Source organism: Saimiri boliviensis, chromosome 11, assembly GCF_048565385.1.
Source record: "Saimiri boliviensis isolate mSaiBol1 chromosome 11, mSaiBol1.pri, whole genome shotgun sequence".
NCBI classification, from domain to species: domain Eukaryota; kingdom Metazoa; phylum Chordata; class Mammalia; order Primates; family Cebidae; genus Saimiri; species Saimiri boliviensis.
The window spans coordinates 60564138-60580807 of record NC_133459.1 but is presented as its reverse complement, the minus strand read 5'-3'; the positions used below and the strand labels follow the sequence as shown (position 1 = coordinate 60580807).

Here is a 16670-nt window from a genome sequence, read left to right as displayed (position 1 = left end):
TCACTCTCTTGTTCTCCTGGAAAGTCCCTGTTTGTTCATTTGTCACCCAGTTGTATATCACTTTTGTGTGAAGTCATCCCTCTCCTACCTAGGAAAAATTGGTTCCCAAGTCCAAGAAAATACTTCTGGAGAAATTAGCAAAATAAGTCAGGGAAGAAGCCTGTACCAAGCGCATGCATCTGTTACTATCCTTATCTCACTGCATTGTATTTGTTCGTGTCTCTTCTGCTTCACCACAAATCCTGTGAAGGCAGAGTCTAAACCTGACTCATTTTGGTGTCCTTGGGATCTAGCTTAGCACATAGGTGCTCAATAAATGGATGGTTGAGGTAAGTGAATTGAATCACAGCTATTTTGTCATTTTGAACCTAGGGCCTACTACCCTTAAAACCGAGCAATCAGCCAGTTACAACATGTTTGTGGAGACCCAGCAGTGAGTCATATAAGTCAGTTTCCATTGTGGGACTTTTGTTGTCTATATTTTGGGCTTCCAAAAAGATAAACTGAGTATTTACCATGTGTGAGGCATTGTGCCAAGCACTTTATTATGAATTAACTAGTTCTCACAATCATCTTATTTTACTTATTATGATTCCCACTTTACATATGATGAGACACAGCAAGGCTAAGTAACTTCCCCAAGATCACACAGCAGAGATCTAAACCAGATCCAGAATCTGTATTCAGAACCTCTGTTTTCTTCGTTCGTGTTCTCCGCTGAGCTCAATATTTCAGAGCCTGTTTAGCAGAATGTCCCAGAGGTAATTAGGGTGTCACATGAGGATCATTGAAGAAACAAAGCCTAACCTGAAGAAGAGATTACTTGGCAACAAGCCCCTATGGATGCAAATAGTCAAAGGACAGACTTATTCCCAGTGTCTTCTGTTGGAGTTAACAGGTAGACACTGCAGGAGCTGGAACCTTGGTGTGATGGAGAACTTTCTCATCATGATGGCCTCCCAGGGTCTGGGTTGCCCTGAAAAGTCAAGTTCCATCTTCTTGGAGGATGAATACCAATGTCCCTTTTGATATCAGTTAGCCCTTTTACCTTACCACGTTTTATCCAGCCTGTGAAAATGCAGTATTTTTGTTTGTTTCTCTCTTTTTTCATTGAGTTTCTGGCCAAAGGAGGTATTTTCTTACTTGGCATGGGTTTTTGAAAGTGGATTTCGTGTTTGCTAAGCACTAGGCAAGTTTTCAGATGCAAAGAGCGTAGGCCGGGCCTGATTACTTGCCCCAGTTCTCTCTGATCTGTGTGTACCTGAGGTACAGGCGTCTGCACAAGCTTAAATAATGTAAAAGGCATAACTCACTGATACCTCCGGCTTCCGCGGGATTTACTACTACCAATTTGAGTCATGGAAGTTAGTTGTTTTTTGCAGATTTCTTTTTTATTGCTGATTCACTTGTGTATCTCACCCTTTAAAACCTTCCATATCCATAATTGCCAGTTAGTACCCCGATCTGGCAAATGCCTGGCCACTCCAGTTCAGCAATTAGATGATTCAAACCCAGAAAAGCAGTATGAGACCATTTTGTTTTGCCGGTCTGCAGACAGATTCCCCAGTAGTAACCGAGATGACATACTGCAAATTGGAAACCATTCCCTGTCCCTGTTTCCTTGCAGACATTGGCTAAGTACACATTGATTTAATAAGATGATTTCCCAATACAGCCAAAAAGACTGAGCATCTCAGCATAACTTAGAAGCCAGAACATTTAGGAGAAGTCTCATGTGGTAGTGTTAAGTTAAAATCAGAGATATTAGGCCTCATCGACCTGTAATTCTTAATTAACTTTGTGCTTTTTTCTTTTTTTTTAAACTTGTCTTATGTCTCCCAGCCAAAGACCAGTCCTCTCAGGGGGATGAAGAGAAAGAGCCTCCGAAGAGCCACCCTTACTCTGTGGAGACCCCCTATGGTTTTCATTTAGACCTGGACTTCCTCAAGTATGTGGATGACATCGAGAAGGGAAACACCATCAAAAGAATTCCTATCCATAGAAGGGCCAAGCAGGCCAAGTTTAGCACTTTGCCCCGAAACTTCAGCCTTCCTGACAGTGGGGCTCGCCCCTCTGCGGCCCCGCCCCCCAACAAATGCTCCCCAGTGGTGCCAAAGACGGCATCGTGTGGGATACAGGAACAACCCCAGTCACTGCCTCTTGGTAATGACCCCCAGGCCTCAACCAGCGCGAGCGAGGTGAGCTACCACAGGAGGGCCCTGTTGGCAGAGGCCACCAGGCAGTTGGAGGCTGCTGAACCAGAGGACATCGAGCTCACCCCTGGGAGTGGACGGCCCCAGCTGTTGAGAGCCTCCAGCATGCCCGCCACGCTGCTGCACAGCAGGGCTTCTGAGGAGCCAGGCCTCAGCCCGGGGCCCCCCGCCCCTCCTCCCCTCCCTCCCCTTCAGGGTGAAGGCAGTGTCTGCCATGGCACCTTTGGTCCCACAGAAGGATTGGCAGGTTTCCAGAGCTCTAGCCCACAAGCACCAACTTGGATTCCAGAGCTGGTCCAGAAGGGAGCGGAGCCTCCAGGGGGCATGGTGAAGGCTCCAAATCACCTCCCTCTCCCAGGCTCTTCTTCCTCATTCCAGAACGCACTTGTAGTTCTAGAGGATGAGGAAGATGAACACAAAGCCAGAGAAGCAGAGGGGCTGTTCACCCCCGGCTCCCCCACACCAAGCCCTCCGCCTCTGCCGTCACCCATCCCTGAGAATGAGCTCCTCCTGGAAGAAATCGAGCTCAACATCAGCGAGATTCCACCCCCGCCCCCTGTGGAGGTGGACGTGAGAAGCATTGGCATCAGGGTAACGGAGGAAAGCCTGGGCCTTGCCAGAGTGGAGCCGGGCAGCATCTCCGTCCTGAAACAGCAGGTCTCGGCCCTGGAGGGAGAGTTGTCTGGGAGAGCCGAGGAACTGGCACAGGTCAGAGCTGCCCTCCAGCAGCAGGAAGAGGAAATCAAGGCTAGGGAGCAAAGAATTCGAGAGCTGGAGTGCACCGTAGCCCAGCTGGAAGGACAGCTTCACCAAGAGAACGCCAAAGACGCTCAGGGCCAGGCGGACGCCATGGTGAACACTGACCCTGTCCGTGGACTCTTGACCAGGGACTTGTGTGACAAGAGCATTGAGGTCAACCTTCTAGGCAGCATGGAGTCTGAAAGCTGGGGGCACCGAGGAGAGGACAATGGCTTCCTGTGGGGGCCAGGCAGTCACAAACAAGGGGACCAGAGCCCAGCAGGACATGTGCTTCCACCCCCACTGTCACTGCCACAGGGACCCGAGCAGGTCCTCACCCCCTCTGTACATAGCTTCCTCTCCACTGAACTCAGGATTGAGGAAGCAGACTCTGAGCAGGAAGGAGGCCCTCAGGGAGAAGCCAGGGGACCAGGGGGCTCTCCGTGGGGCAGCGACAGAAAGACTCCCCCAGCAGGGAGGGAAGAGTCCAGTTCCGAGCTCCCAGGGAAGGAGCACTCGGGAAGGCCACCGAGCTCGCCAACAGATGCCACTATTGGGCAGTACGTGAAGAAGATCCAGGAGCTCCTGCAGGAGCAGTGGAACTGCCTGGAGCACGGGTACCCTGAGCTGGCCAGCGCCATCAAGCAGCCGGCCTCCAAGCTCAGCAGCATCCAGAGCCAGCTGCTGAGCTCCCTCAACCTTCTGCTGTCTGCCTACTCGGCCCAGGCTCCCCAACCCAAGGAGCCCCCGGCCTCCTCCTCCTCCCCGCCGATTGGTAAATACAGCCAACACAGGGGCCTGAGACAGGGAACCATTTCTCTTTCACATAATGAGGCAGAGGGAACAAGGTTTTCAATTACATGAATGTATTTTTAAAAAGATTTTAGCAGTCGGGCACAGTGGCTCACACCTGTAATCCCAGCATTTTGGGAAGCTGAGGTGGGTGGATCACCTGAGGTCAGGAGTTCAAGGCCAGCCTGGTTAACATGGTGAAACCCCATCTCTACTAAAAATACAAAAATTAGCCGGCTGTGGTGGCGGGCGCCTGTAATCCCAGCTACTTGGGAAGCTGAGGCAGGAGAATCGCTTGAACCCTGGAGGTGGAGGCTGCAGTGAGCCGAGATTGTACCACTGCACTCCAGCCTGGGCAACAGGGCAAGACTCCATCTCAAAAAAAAAATAAATAAATAAAATAAAAAGAGTTTAGCACCTCCGGGAACCCAGTGGAATAAAAACTGATGTGTGCAACAGTGGAGGCTCAGGACCTCTACTCTTACCTTTGCTCTAAGGTAGAGTATGACTGTGGGACCACTGCCTACAGCTATATGGATAGCAAGGGGCACGAAGATGCCAGCTAGGGAGGGCAAATGGGAGTTGAAATCCAGCCCACACTCCATTTGCCAAGCCTTGCGCTGCAGCACTGCCTTCACCCAGAGGGGCTGTTCTCAATTGCACTGTGCAAAGACAGTGTGTGGGGCCAAGACTCGCTCTGCCGTGTGGGCTCCAAACCTCGGCCTCCCTTCGGTTTCCTTTTGCATTCTGTGTTTCTCTCTGGTTCTTACACAGTAGAGGTTTTTTCTAGCCTGGTTTTGGAGGAACATTATATTGATATCTGGTATAGTTCACTGAATATTTTCTCAGCATGTGTGTGTGTGTGTGTGTGTGTGTGTGTGTGTGTGTGTATACGTGTGTGTACGTGTACGTGCGTGTGTGTGTACAGGGGCAGGTGGCTGAGTGCTGCTCACATATGGAAATGGGCCCTTTGGCTGAGCAGCACTTCCTCTTGTAACAGATCAAACCCTCTTCACTGCTGGGTAAAGTGGAACCACATTTTGCTTTGCCAGGCATGCGAGACCGCTTCCTGCCACAAATCACGGTTCAGCTGCTTTCTCAGTGTTTCAGCGCTAGTTCAAGTCTTGCCCTTTGGGAACTGCCTCCTGTCCTGTAGTGCACATGCGAGATCTGTGTCCTTGCTCGTGTGTATGCTGTGAGCCCGGTGTCATCACCACCCCCACAACCCTAGCATCAATATACACTTGCGAGCCAGGAAGGACCGCTGAGGTGCCCTTGAGCAGAAGTGGGGGCTGGACCCCGAGTCCCGAGGCCTCAGTTCTGCTCCTGCACTGCCATTCACTGAGCAAGCCTGGGCCTCAGATCTCCCAGCTGTAAGACAGGAACAGCAATGGCACCCACCCCACATGGTTCTTCAACCATACCTAGAGGGGTATTATTAACAGAGACAGTTCTCCCAACATTGAGCAGAAGGCAAGGCTCCCGCAGGAGGTCCCCAAAACATCAGTTTACATAATCTGGTTCCCTGTCCCTCCTTACCTCTCCACACATCTGCAGCCCTTGTCCCCTCAAAGCAATATCCTGGTTTTGCTACGTTCTCGGGCATCCCCAAGATCATTCTAACCTGTGATGTTGTGTCTACCTAGAGATCTCCCCGTCGACCAGCATTAAATCCATAATGAAAAAGAAAGACTATGGCTTCCGTGCAGGAGGTAATGGGACCAAAAAGAACCTTCAGTTTGTTGGGGTTAACGGTGGGTAAGCATCGCCTGTGAAGCTCAGAGCACCTTTCTCGCTACCTCTTCTGCTATTGTCCTTCGCTCTCGTTTCCTAGGGGGAGGCATCTGGTTTTCATTCCTCTTCAAGGGAATTAATTTCAATGGCCCTTTAAAATTCCGTCTCGGGTTTGCATGTGTTTGGCTTCTCGCCAGCTGTGGTGGTCTGTTGGAACCTCTGTTTTTAATATGTCCTGGCTCTGGTCTTCCCCAGGGCCAGGACTCCAGGTGGCTTCTGGGATTTTTGAGGGAATATGGGCCCTTAGAGGAAGGCATTTAACCTGAACCATAAAACTGAAACTAATACAAACTCTGTTAATTTGTGGAACTTCAAATTTCATCCATTTAATTTTTTTCTTCCTTTAACTTCCTGCAAGCCAAACCCAAGTGTTTGGGGATGAAGAAAAACAACCAGACTATTGACTCAGAACATGAGCAAAACCTTCTATGTTCTAGAGAATTGAATATTTGATTTAGAGTATTTTCTAAGTCAGTCATTCAGCAAACATGTATTAAATGCCAACAGTGAGCTTGGCGGCGGAGACTAAAAAGTCAGATAAATAATGGTCCCTGCCTTTAGCTCACAGATAAGAGAAGTAAAGATGAAATGCTGACGTGCTGAGATAAATTCTGTTAGGAGAGGAAGCACAGGATGCTGTGGAAGCCCAAACCGTGAAGGCTGCCCAGAGAGGCTAGAATCCCTGCTAATTTGAGTCACACCAGAAAGGAAGATATTAGATGCCCACAGGGGAAATGTCAGAAATGATGAACTGGGGCCGGACATGGTGGCTCATGCTGGTAATCTCAGCACTTTGGGAGGCCAAGGTAGATGGATCACTTGAGGCCAGGAGTTCAAGATCGACCTGGCCAACATGGTGAAACCCCATCTCTACTAAAAATACAAAACTTGGCTGGGTGTTTTGGCTCACGCCTGTAATCCCGGAAGTTTGGGAGGCTAAGGCGGACGGATTATGAGGTCAGGAGTTCGAGACCAGCCTGGCAAACATAGTGAAACTTCATCTCTACTAAAAAAGTACAAAAAAATGAGCCGGGCATGGTGGCAGGCACCTATAATCCCAGCTACTCGGGAGGCTGAGGCAGGAAAATTGCTTGAACCTGGGAGATGGGGTTGCAGTGAGCCGAGATTGCGCCACTGCACTCCGACTTGGGGGACAGTGCAAGACTCTGTCTCAGAAAAAAAAAAATTAGCCAAGTGTAGGGGAGCCCACCTGTAGTCACAAATACTCGGGAGGCTGAGGCAGGAGAATCACCTGAACCTTGGGAGGTAGAGGTTGCAGTGAGCCAAGATCACACCACTGCATTCCCTCCTGGATGACAGAACAAGACTCTGTCTTGAAAAGGAAAGAAAAGAAATGACAAAGTGGGTGTCACAGGAGAGTTGCTGTTCCCACTTTCACTAACGTCTGACAGAAGATTTTGTGCTTTCACAGTTGATGTACAGAAAAGGAGAATCAGCCTCATCGCAAAGCCTAGTGTAGGTCATGTGTCTCCCCAGCTTGAATGCTCTAGCGGTCCCTACTCTGCACCCAAACCTGGAAGAGCCGAATCATGGCTCTGCCCAGCCTTAGGCCCTGCCGCTGATGTCCCTTGCCCCCCTCCAACAGGCTGAGCTCGGGCCCATCTCAGGGCCCTGGCATTTGCTGTTTTCCTGTTAAAGGCCTCCTCTCCCGGATAGTCCTCAGTATTTGTTACTCTAGTGCAGTGATTCTGAGCCTTGGTTGCAGGCTGCAAACACCGGGGAGCTTTTAAAACATTCCAGTGTCTGGGTCCTTTAATTAGTCTGGGTGCAGTCCACATACTGGGAATTCTAAACACCCTCAAATGTTTCTAATGTAACCACTAAGGTTAGGAACTTCTGCTCTAATTAAAGTAGCCACTCCTGCCGGGCGCGGTGGCTCAAGCCTGTAATCCCAGCACTTTGGGAGGCCGAGGCGGGTGGATCACAAGGTCGAGAGATCAAGACCAACCTGGTCAACATGGTGAAACCCCGTCTCTACTAAAAATACAAAAAATTAGCTGGGCATGGTGGCGTGTGCCTGTAATCCCAGCTCCTCAGGAGGCTGAGGCAGGAGAATTGCCTGAACCCAGGAGGCGGAGGTTGCGGTGAGCCGAGATTGCGCCATTGCACTCCAGCCTGGGTAACAAGAGCGAAACTCCTTCTCAAAAAAAAAAAAAAAAAAAAAAAAAGAGTGCTTATCATAAAGTAGCCACTCCTCCCATCCTTCTATCCCGTGGCTCTTCTTTATTTTATTCATTGTTTTTTATCACCATCTGAATATAATATTTGTTTACATGTTCATTTTCTGCCTCTCCGTACTAGAATATAAGCTCCACTGGGGCAGGGACTTTGGTACAGGATTTAGAACTGTGCCTGGGCCATAGTAGGTGCTCAGTAAATTCCTGCTGAATGAATAAGTGAACTTCCAGGTAAAGTTTTTATAGAAGCTGTTCTAAGATGAGCATTGCTTGGTAAATGTAATATGCCCTCTACTCTCTTAATCACAAATGGGAAAGGTTGTTCCGTGCATAATAGAGGAAGAAATATCTGGAATTTAAGTAAGACAGAATGCATGCACACCAGGAAGCAGACAGAGTTTGCAAATCCTTTGGGTATAGGGGCTTTATGTAGAGGCTACCGTTCAGAGAAGGGTCCTTCGGGGGTTCAGTGGAGGCCATGGCCACCAGTCCCTGTGGCTGTGTCCAGTGGCCCAAGAGCCTGAAATCATTTACCACCAGCATTCTCCATCAGGGATCTCCTGTTAAGCATCAGTAGCAGAGTCAATACATCTTCCAGGACTTTCCTCCATGGTCTCTGGTCTGCCAACTCAGAAGAGTCACTTGTAATTGAACATGAGGGTCACTACCAGGGAAGAGGACTGCGAGTCACGTGGCCCATGCTCTCCCTTTTGCTGCTTTAAGCAATAGTTCAAACAGGCTGCAGCCAAGACAGGTAGATGCTGTGTTAGGGTATCCCACAGAGTACTGGAAGCAGGCGCAGAGGAGTTCATGCTTTGCCGGGTGCAAGCTGGGCTGGCGCAGGCTAAAGGGAGGTCTCACTCTCACCCAGAGATGTGAAGATTTGTCAGGCAACTTGGTGAACTCAGGTAGGAGGTGGGGCCTGGAGCTGGGCCCCTCTCTGGACCTAATATTAAGATTCCACAAGCAGAAAGCTTTTATGAGAACCTTAGGTGGCCCGTCTGGATCACCTGAATGCATCAGCCAGTGAGGGGGCAGGCTGCTTGTAGGTTTGCTGCAGTGAGCACAGTTCATTATTTTGACAATGAGCATAGTTAATTGAGTCTCTCCAAATAGCCTCCCCAGAGCCCTTCACTGCATGTCTTTCTGACACTGAGATTCCTGGAAGCCTGTCACCCTGCCTGCAGGTATAGAGAGTGGGGTAGGAGATTAGCAAGCTTCAGAGCATTCCCCAGGCCCACGCAGCTCTCACTGGTGTTGGCACAGGCACTGGGCAGGAAAGGCAGGACCAGTGTGACCTCTGTCTCCTTCCCCAGGTATGAGACCACCTCGAGTGAGGAGACCAGCGGTGAGGACAGCTCCCCAGAGGATTTGTCTGACAGTGAAGCTGAGAAGAAGTGTGACGGCCCCGACCACAGGCATGTCAAAGATGCCCACCTCACCTGCGAGGCTGGGCAGGGCATCCCTGAGGGTTCTTGTTGTGCCACCCAGGAAAGTGGGCCTGGGGAAGAGGTCCCCCACTCCAAGGCTGAGAGGTGAGCAAATGGACACAAACAGGGGCACTTGTTCCTCTGAAAAAGAGCAAGGGCATATATCCACGCGTTCATGCAACCATTTGTTCATTCATGTACCCATCCCTTCACCCGTGCTGTTTAAGTCTCTTTTTCATGCCCACACTGTGCACTGGTGAAACAAAGCAGATGTGGCTCCTGCCTTCGTGGAATGTACTGTCACAGCCAGAGGTCTATGTATAAAGTCAACATTTACCTAGTACTGAAACTGTGAAGGACTTTACAAGCATTATCCTACATACTCCTTTCAACAGTCCCCCAGGGTAGAAGTTATTATGACCTCCCCACTCTACAGATGTGGAAACGGAGGTTTAGGGAAGTGCAGGGATGCAGCTAGCAGAGCAGGGATCCCAGCCCCCGTCCTTCTGATTGCTAGCCACAAGCTTTTCTGCCTGTGCCATTGACCATGCTGGCAGAACACTGCCTTTTAAAGTGATGGGAGTGGCCAGGCACCATGGCTCACACCTGTAATCCCAGCACTTTGGGAGGCTGAGGGAGAGGATCCCTTGAGCCTAGGAGTTTGAGACCAGCCTGGGCAGCAGAGCAAGACTCTGTGTCTATTTTAGTTAAAATACATTTTTTTTAAGACAAAATAATAAAAGTAGCCGGGTGTGGTGGCTCACACCTGTAATCCCAGGACTTTGGGAGGCTGAGGCAGGCAGATCACGAGGTCAGGAATTTGAGACCAGCCTGGCCAATATGGTGAATCCCTGTTTCTATTAAAAACATAAAAATTAGCTCAGGTGTGGTGGTGTGTGCCTGTACTCACCAGTTACTTGGGAAACTGAGGCAGGAGAATCACTTGAACCCAGGAGGCAGAGGTTGCAGTGAGCCAAGACTGCACCACAGCACTCCAGCCTGGGCGACAGAGTGAGACTCCGCCTCAAAATAATAATAATAAAAATAAAAGTAAAGTGATGGGAGGTTATGCAGCAGGATGAGAAGAGCACTGTCTTTGGAGTCAGCTATACCTGGGCTCGAGTCCCGCCTCTGCCACGGTGTTACTTTAGGCAAAGTCCTTGAGCTGTGGGTCCCTCAGTTTCCTCATCTGTCAAATGTGCATAATAGCAACCTGATAGGTTTGATCTGTGAACTGCATGAGAAAAAGCAAGTATAGCTGGGCATGGTGGCGTGTGCCTGTAATCCCAGCTCCTCAGGAGGCTGAGGCAGGAGAATCGCCTGAACCCAGGAGGCAGAGGTTGCAGTGAGCCGAGATCGCGCCATTGCACTCCTGCCTGGGTAACAAGAGCGAAACTCCATCTCAAAAAAAAAAAAAAAAGAAAAAGAAAAAGCAAGTAAATGCCTAGCACAGTGCCTCCCACAGAGAAGGCTCTCAGTAAATGGTGGAAACAAGACTGTTATTACCGTTATCATCACTATCAGCATCTCCGGCCTGGATGCCGGAGGAGTGGTGAACAGTGGACGGGAGCTGACTATCACCCAGTTCAGGGCTGCTCCAACATGGTGGCAAGATAAGGACAGGCCAAGTGAGTGGGCTTCTTTGCGTCCAGTGCCCTTAAGCCCATCCTGAGACCTTTTGGTGCTGAGCCTGCGTTCAGACTAACATAGAGAGTGCTTGTTACCGTGGGCACCTCGCCTTCAATGAGTCTCACGGTACTGACTTTATGAGTACTTATGGTGTCCTTCATGGAAGAATGACCTGAAGAAATTTTCTGGTATGGATTGGGTTCTTTGATTTTTTTTTTTCCAGTCACCCAGGCAGAAAATGATTGGTCCAAAGTCAGAAAGACAGCCCTCCCCTTCCCAGCAGGCCAGGAATTGCAGCTGGGCCTGTCCACCAGCCCCTCCACAAATCCCCCACCCAAATGCTGGTTATTAACCCCAGCCCCTGATAAAAGCAGGATGAAGTGGGCAGCACGCTGGCTCGTCGTCAGAAGCCTTCCGAAGCCTGCTCACGTCGGCACACACCGTGGTCGCTCAGAATTCTGAAGGTCGCCCCGTCCTAGGGCAGTTGCCCGGTTTGGATGTTTGAGCTGCTGAGAAAGAGGAGGAGAGTGAAAGTCTTGTTTATCAACATGAAGAATGATTATATAAATATGTGTATGTATATTTGTTTTCTTTAGATATAAACCATCAGAAGAATTTCTTAATGCATGCCGGGCACTGAGCCAGCGTCTGCCGGAAACTGGGACTACCACAGACCAGCTCTTGGTACTCTGATTTTTCATTGTCATGTAAAGATTTCTCTTCTGTTTAAGATGTTAGCTCTGCCAGGGTGACTTTGGTCACAGTGATGTGAGACAGGCAGTGGTGTGAGTGTGTGAGTGTGCAGTGTGAGGCAGTGGTGTGAGTGTGTGAGTGTGTGAGTGTGCCGTGTGAGGCAGTGGTGTGAGTTTGTAAGTGTGCGGTGTGAGGTAGTGGTGAGTGGTGTGAGTGTGCAGTGTGAAGCAGTGGTGTGAGTGTGTGAGTGTGCAGTGTGAGTGGTGTGAGTGTGCAGTGTGAGGCAGTGGTGTGAGTGTGTGAGTATGTGGTGTGAGGCAGTGGTATGAGTGTGCCATGTGAAGCAGTGGTGTGAGTGTGTGAGTGTGCAGTGTGAGGCAGTGGTGTGAGTGTGCAGTGTGAGGCAGTGGTGTGAGGTGTGTGTGGTGTGAGGCAGTGGTGTGAGGTGTGAGTGTGCAGTGTGAGACAGTGGTGTGGGTGTGCAGTGTGAAGCAGTGGTGTGAGTGTGTGAGTGTGCAGTGTGAGGCAGTGGTGTGAGTGTGTGAGTGTGTGGTGTGAGGCAGTGGTGTGAGTGTGCAGTGTGAGGCAGTGGTGTGAGTGTGTGAGTGTGCAGTGTGAGGCACTGGTGTGAGTGTGCAGTGTGAGGCAGTGGTGTGAGGTGTGAGTGTGCAGTGTGAGGCAGTGGTGTGAGTGCATGAGTGTGCAGGCCAGAGCCCCTTTCCTCTGGGAGTTCTCTCCTTCACCCAATCACTGCAGCCTGCAGAGATGGGTCACGCTGAGGACGTGGAACCCATGGATATACACAAGAAAGCAGGCCGGGACTCAGAGTCACTTCCCACGAGTCATTAGGCAATGCACCACAAATGTCTGTCATCAAACTCTGTGGCTTAGGGTCACAAACCCTGTGGTTTGAGAGGACTGTGGGCAGAGTGGGAAAAACATGTGGAATGGGATCTGAAGGTTCTATTCCCAGGACCTCATCTGGAAGATACTGGGCAAGTCGGTTCCATGCTCAATGCCTCTGTTTCTTCATCAATAAAATGAAGGTGGTAGAGGGCATGCTTCCATTCCCCTAAACTCTGACGTTGAATTCTGTAGTCATGACTGTTTTTCTTGAAGTGCACCTCTGGGCTGAGAGACCGAAAACAAGAAAATACGCATTTGCTCCTTCACACCTTCATGGCCTACAGAGATTAAAACTAATAGAGATTCTACTCATAATCAAGGGATAGTGGCACATTTTCCCAAGTTATGAGAGCAGTTGTAAGACCCATGGTGGAACAACCCGTAAGCATTTTTAAAAGCTGTTTTGCTCTCCTTTGCAAAAGAGCCCTAGAAGTAAAAACAATCAATTCATCAGGTTTATTACTTACCCAACTTGTTTTTGGTATATCTTAGCTGTTGTTGTTTTCTAAAGAACCAATATGTAGGGCCGGGTGCAGTGATTCATGCCTGTAATCCCAGCATTTTGGGAGGCTGAGCTGGGCAGATCGCTTGAGCCTAGGACTTTGAGACCATCCTGGGCAATGTGGCAAAACCCTGACTCTACAAAAAAAAAAAAAAAAATACAAAAAATTAGCCTGGCATGGTGGCATGCGCTTGGAGTCCCAGCTACTCAGAGGCTGAGGTGGGAGAATTACCTGAGCCCCGAAGGTCGAGGCTGCAGTGAGCTGTGATTGCACCACTGCACTCCAGCCTTAGTGTTGGAGTGAGATCCTGTCTCAAAAACAGAAGAAGAAAGAACCAATATATGATGTGGATGTTGATCAAAACTCCTGTCACTTATTCTTAATTGAATTATCAAACTAAAGTCTTTCTTAGCTCTTCATTCAAAGTTCACCCCTCAGCCAGGCTTGGTGGCTCATGCCTATAATCGTATCACTTTTGGAGGCTGAGACAGGCGGATCACCTGAGGTCAGGAGTTTGAGACCCACCAACATGGCGAAACCCCATCTCTACTAAAAATATAAAAATTAGTTGGGCATGGTGGCCCATGACTGTAATGTCAGCTACTTGGGAGGCTGAGGCAGGAGACTCGCTTGAACCCAGGAGGTGGAAGTTGCAGTGAGCTGAGATCGCACCATTGCACTCCAGCCTGGGCCACAGAGTGAGACTCTATCTCAGAAAAAAAAAAAAAAAATCACCCTTCAGTTTCTTAATATTAGGATCTTTCTCCAGATTTTCTGGAAGATTCCATGGGTAAAGGAGATACTCTGATTTATAAAAGTGTTTCAACCACAAAAGATTCCATGAATTCTGCTCTAAAAAGTGATCAGAGGACATGCAAGCCTGGCACCACACCCATGTTAGAATCAAAGCACAGGATACCATCTCCCTTGCCCTAACCTTAGAGGAAAAAGCAGTTTGTATAAGGACCTCACTCTGTAGAGCCATGGAAGGTAAAGGGCCAGTCCCCTTTTACTCCCATTTTATGACAGGATAAGTAAAGTTCAAAAAGATTGTATGACTTCCAAGTTCACACGGCTGAGCCAGGGATTAAACCAGGTCACATTGATTTAGCGACTCCAAGTCCGGGACTCTTCCCAGCATGAATATGATGTCATTTATCATAATCACTTCCCAATAGCTTCTCCTCCCTGTTAGGTAAATACCCCTTAAACACTGAGATCATGTCACACACAGAGTTGATGTCATTGGCTCTGGAACGCTTCTTGTTCGTGGTCCCAGAGGAGCTGAATGCTACAGATAGCAGGGTCTGCCGCGGGTTCTTAAACCGTTTACTCTCAAGGTCCTTGCAAAGCTTAAAAGCCAAACATGTCAAGCACACCTGTTGGGGTTTTATTTCAAGCATATATTTGGGGATGCTGTTTGTCCTCGCATGCATGTTTCCCGTTATACTATGTTGCGATTTTCCAGCTATGCCTATTAAAAACATGCAGGAGTCCTGGTAGAGTCTGGGGCAAGGTCAGTGTGAGCTGGCTGTGTGAGCGTGAAGGAGAGGGCCTTTGTAATTGTGAGCATACCCAGGGTGTGAGCTGAACTTCTTAGCGGGGGTGTGAGCTGAACTTCCCGCAGATTCAAACTGTCTCCAGTTAAGTACCTTGTTAGTGGTTACTACGCTATCCTCCCAATCCTCCTTTCCACTCCCAGAGGGGAGCGATCGCACAGGTACAAAGTATGTTGCTTGTATTCCTAACCCCACCAACTCTGAGCCTTTCAGGAATAAATCACATGGCGAGCTGGAGGGAGCTGAAGGAACAGAGGCCAAAGCTGGCTTTCCTTGTGTAGGGGAGGAACCTTTGCTGGCCATGGAACCTCTTAGAATTGGTCTCTTTTGGGGTTTCAGAGGCAAAGCCTGAACACCATCAGTCAAGAGTGGTTCCGCGTCTCCAGCCGGAAGTCATCTAGCCCTGCCATGGTGGCCGCCTACCTCCGTGAGGTCCAGCCTCACTCCCCACACTTCCTGCAGCTGCTTGTCAACTTGGCGGATCGCAATGGGAACACGGCCCTTCACTACAGCGTGTCCCACTCCAACTTCTCCATCGTGAAGCTGCTACTGGAGACAGGTCAGAAGTGGTTGCATTCATACAGTCTGGGTCCCTCCTTGGAAGGACAGGACAATTTAAAACAATTTTTTTCAAAAACTTCAGTAGCTTTAGAGGTACAAGTGGTTTGGTCACATGGATGAATTGTAGAGTGAAGTCGGATCTTGTAGTGTACCCATCACCCAAATAGTGTACATGGCACCAAATAGGTTCATTCCCCAGCCCCTCCACCCTCGCCTCTTCTGAGTCTCCGGTACAATTGTCCATTCTGCCACTCTGTATGTCTTCGTGTGCCTGTGGCTTAGCTCCCAATTATAATGAGAACATGCAGTATTTGGTTTTTCATTCCTGAGCTACTTCGCTTGCGACAATGGCCTCCAGTTCCATCCAAGTTGCTGCAAAATACATTGTTTTGTTCTTTTTTATGGGCTGAGTAGTATTCCATGGTGTGTGTGTGTGTGTGTGTGTGTGTAAAACATTTTCTTTATCTACTCATCGGTTGATGGGCACTTAGTTTGATTCCATGTCTTTGCAGTTGTGAACTGTGCTGTGATAGCATACACATCCAGGTGTCTTTTTGATAGAATGACTTGAAGAGCAATTCCTGTACCTCATTTCTTTCTAGCAAGGAAATGCTGCCCTGTTTAAGGTTCCCTCTGTGTTCCAGGAACTGGACTAGACCATTTTACCTGTTTGCCCTGTTTGTTCTTCGCGGAATTCCTGTGATGTGGGTATTGTTCTCATGTTGCAGCTAAGGGAACTGAGGCTCAAGAGTTATAAGACTTGCTCAAGTTACAGTGCTGGTAAAGGGTAGAGTCAGGTTTTGTGTTCAGTCAGTCTGTCCAGCTCCAGAGGTGTCCCATACCTCTAGGGAAGATGGCATTTTCCTGTCTTTAGAAGATACTTTTTAACAAAGGTCATGGCTCCATTTGACTAATTTGACTCAACTTGATTCATTCATCCTTCGTCGGATATTAACTGACTACCCATGAGGTTCATACTGGCTACTACCAGGGAGGCAAAGGTGAGCCAGGTGAGCCCTCTGCTTCCTGGGAGCTACCAGCCAAGCAATTGAGATGGAGCCAGATGATGGCTCATGAAAGACAGATGGAGGGCCAGGCGTGGGTGGCTCACACCTGTAATCCAAGCTCTTTGCGAGGCTGAGGCGGGTGGATCATGAGGTCAGGAGATCAAGACCATCCTGGCTAACACAGTGAAACACCATCTCTACTAAAAATACAAAAAAATTGGCCAGGCATAATGGCCTAGGCCTGTAGTCCCAGTTACTCGGGAGGCTGAGGCAGGAGAATCGCTTGAACCCGGGAGGTGGAGGTTGCAGTGAGCTGATATCACACCACTGCACTCCAGCCTGGGTGACAGAGTGAGACTTTGTCTCAAAAAAAAAAAAAGAGAGAGAGAGAGAGATGGAGAATGTGATTTAGGAACTGAAATGAGAGCATGTCTAGTTCAGAGAGCGGCAAAGGTGTGCTGCAGCAGGTAGGGCTCCAGTAGGCAGACAGGGTTCCAGGCAGAAGGAGCTCCATGGAGGTCAGACAGGGGAAATGCCTGGACACCAGAAAGCTCCTAGTCTGGATGGGATGGGAAGGTTAGAAGAGAGAGTTAGAGCCACTGCATGGAGAAACAGAGGACCTAGAGTGCCAGGCTGAACCCTGCTTG

At 49.2% G+C, this 16670-nt stretch overlaps 1 protein-coding gene across 1 annotated transcript in view; it reads left to right on the top strand.

Moving 5' to 3' along the window:
* Positions 1-16670, top strand: part of KANK4 (KN motif and ankyrin repeat domains 4) — an 89555-nt gene that overhangs the window by 48938 nt on the left and 23947 nt on the right. Inside the window, exons 3-7 of the mRNA XM_003921487.4 lie at positions 1843-3726; positions 5390-5501; positions 9052-9270; positions 11391-11478; positions 14795-15014. Of these exons, the coding sequence (XP_003921536.1) occupies positions 1843-3726; positions 5390-5501; positions 9052-9270; positions 11391-11478; positions 14795-15014 (2523 nt within the window). The remainder of the gene's footprint in view (positions 1-1842; positions 3727-5389; positions 5502-9051; positions 9271-11390; positions 11479-14794; positions 15015-16670) is intronic.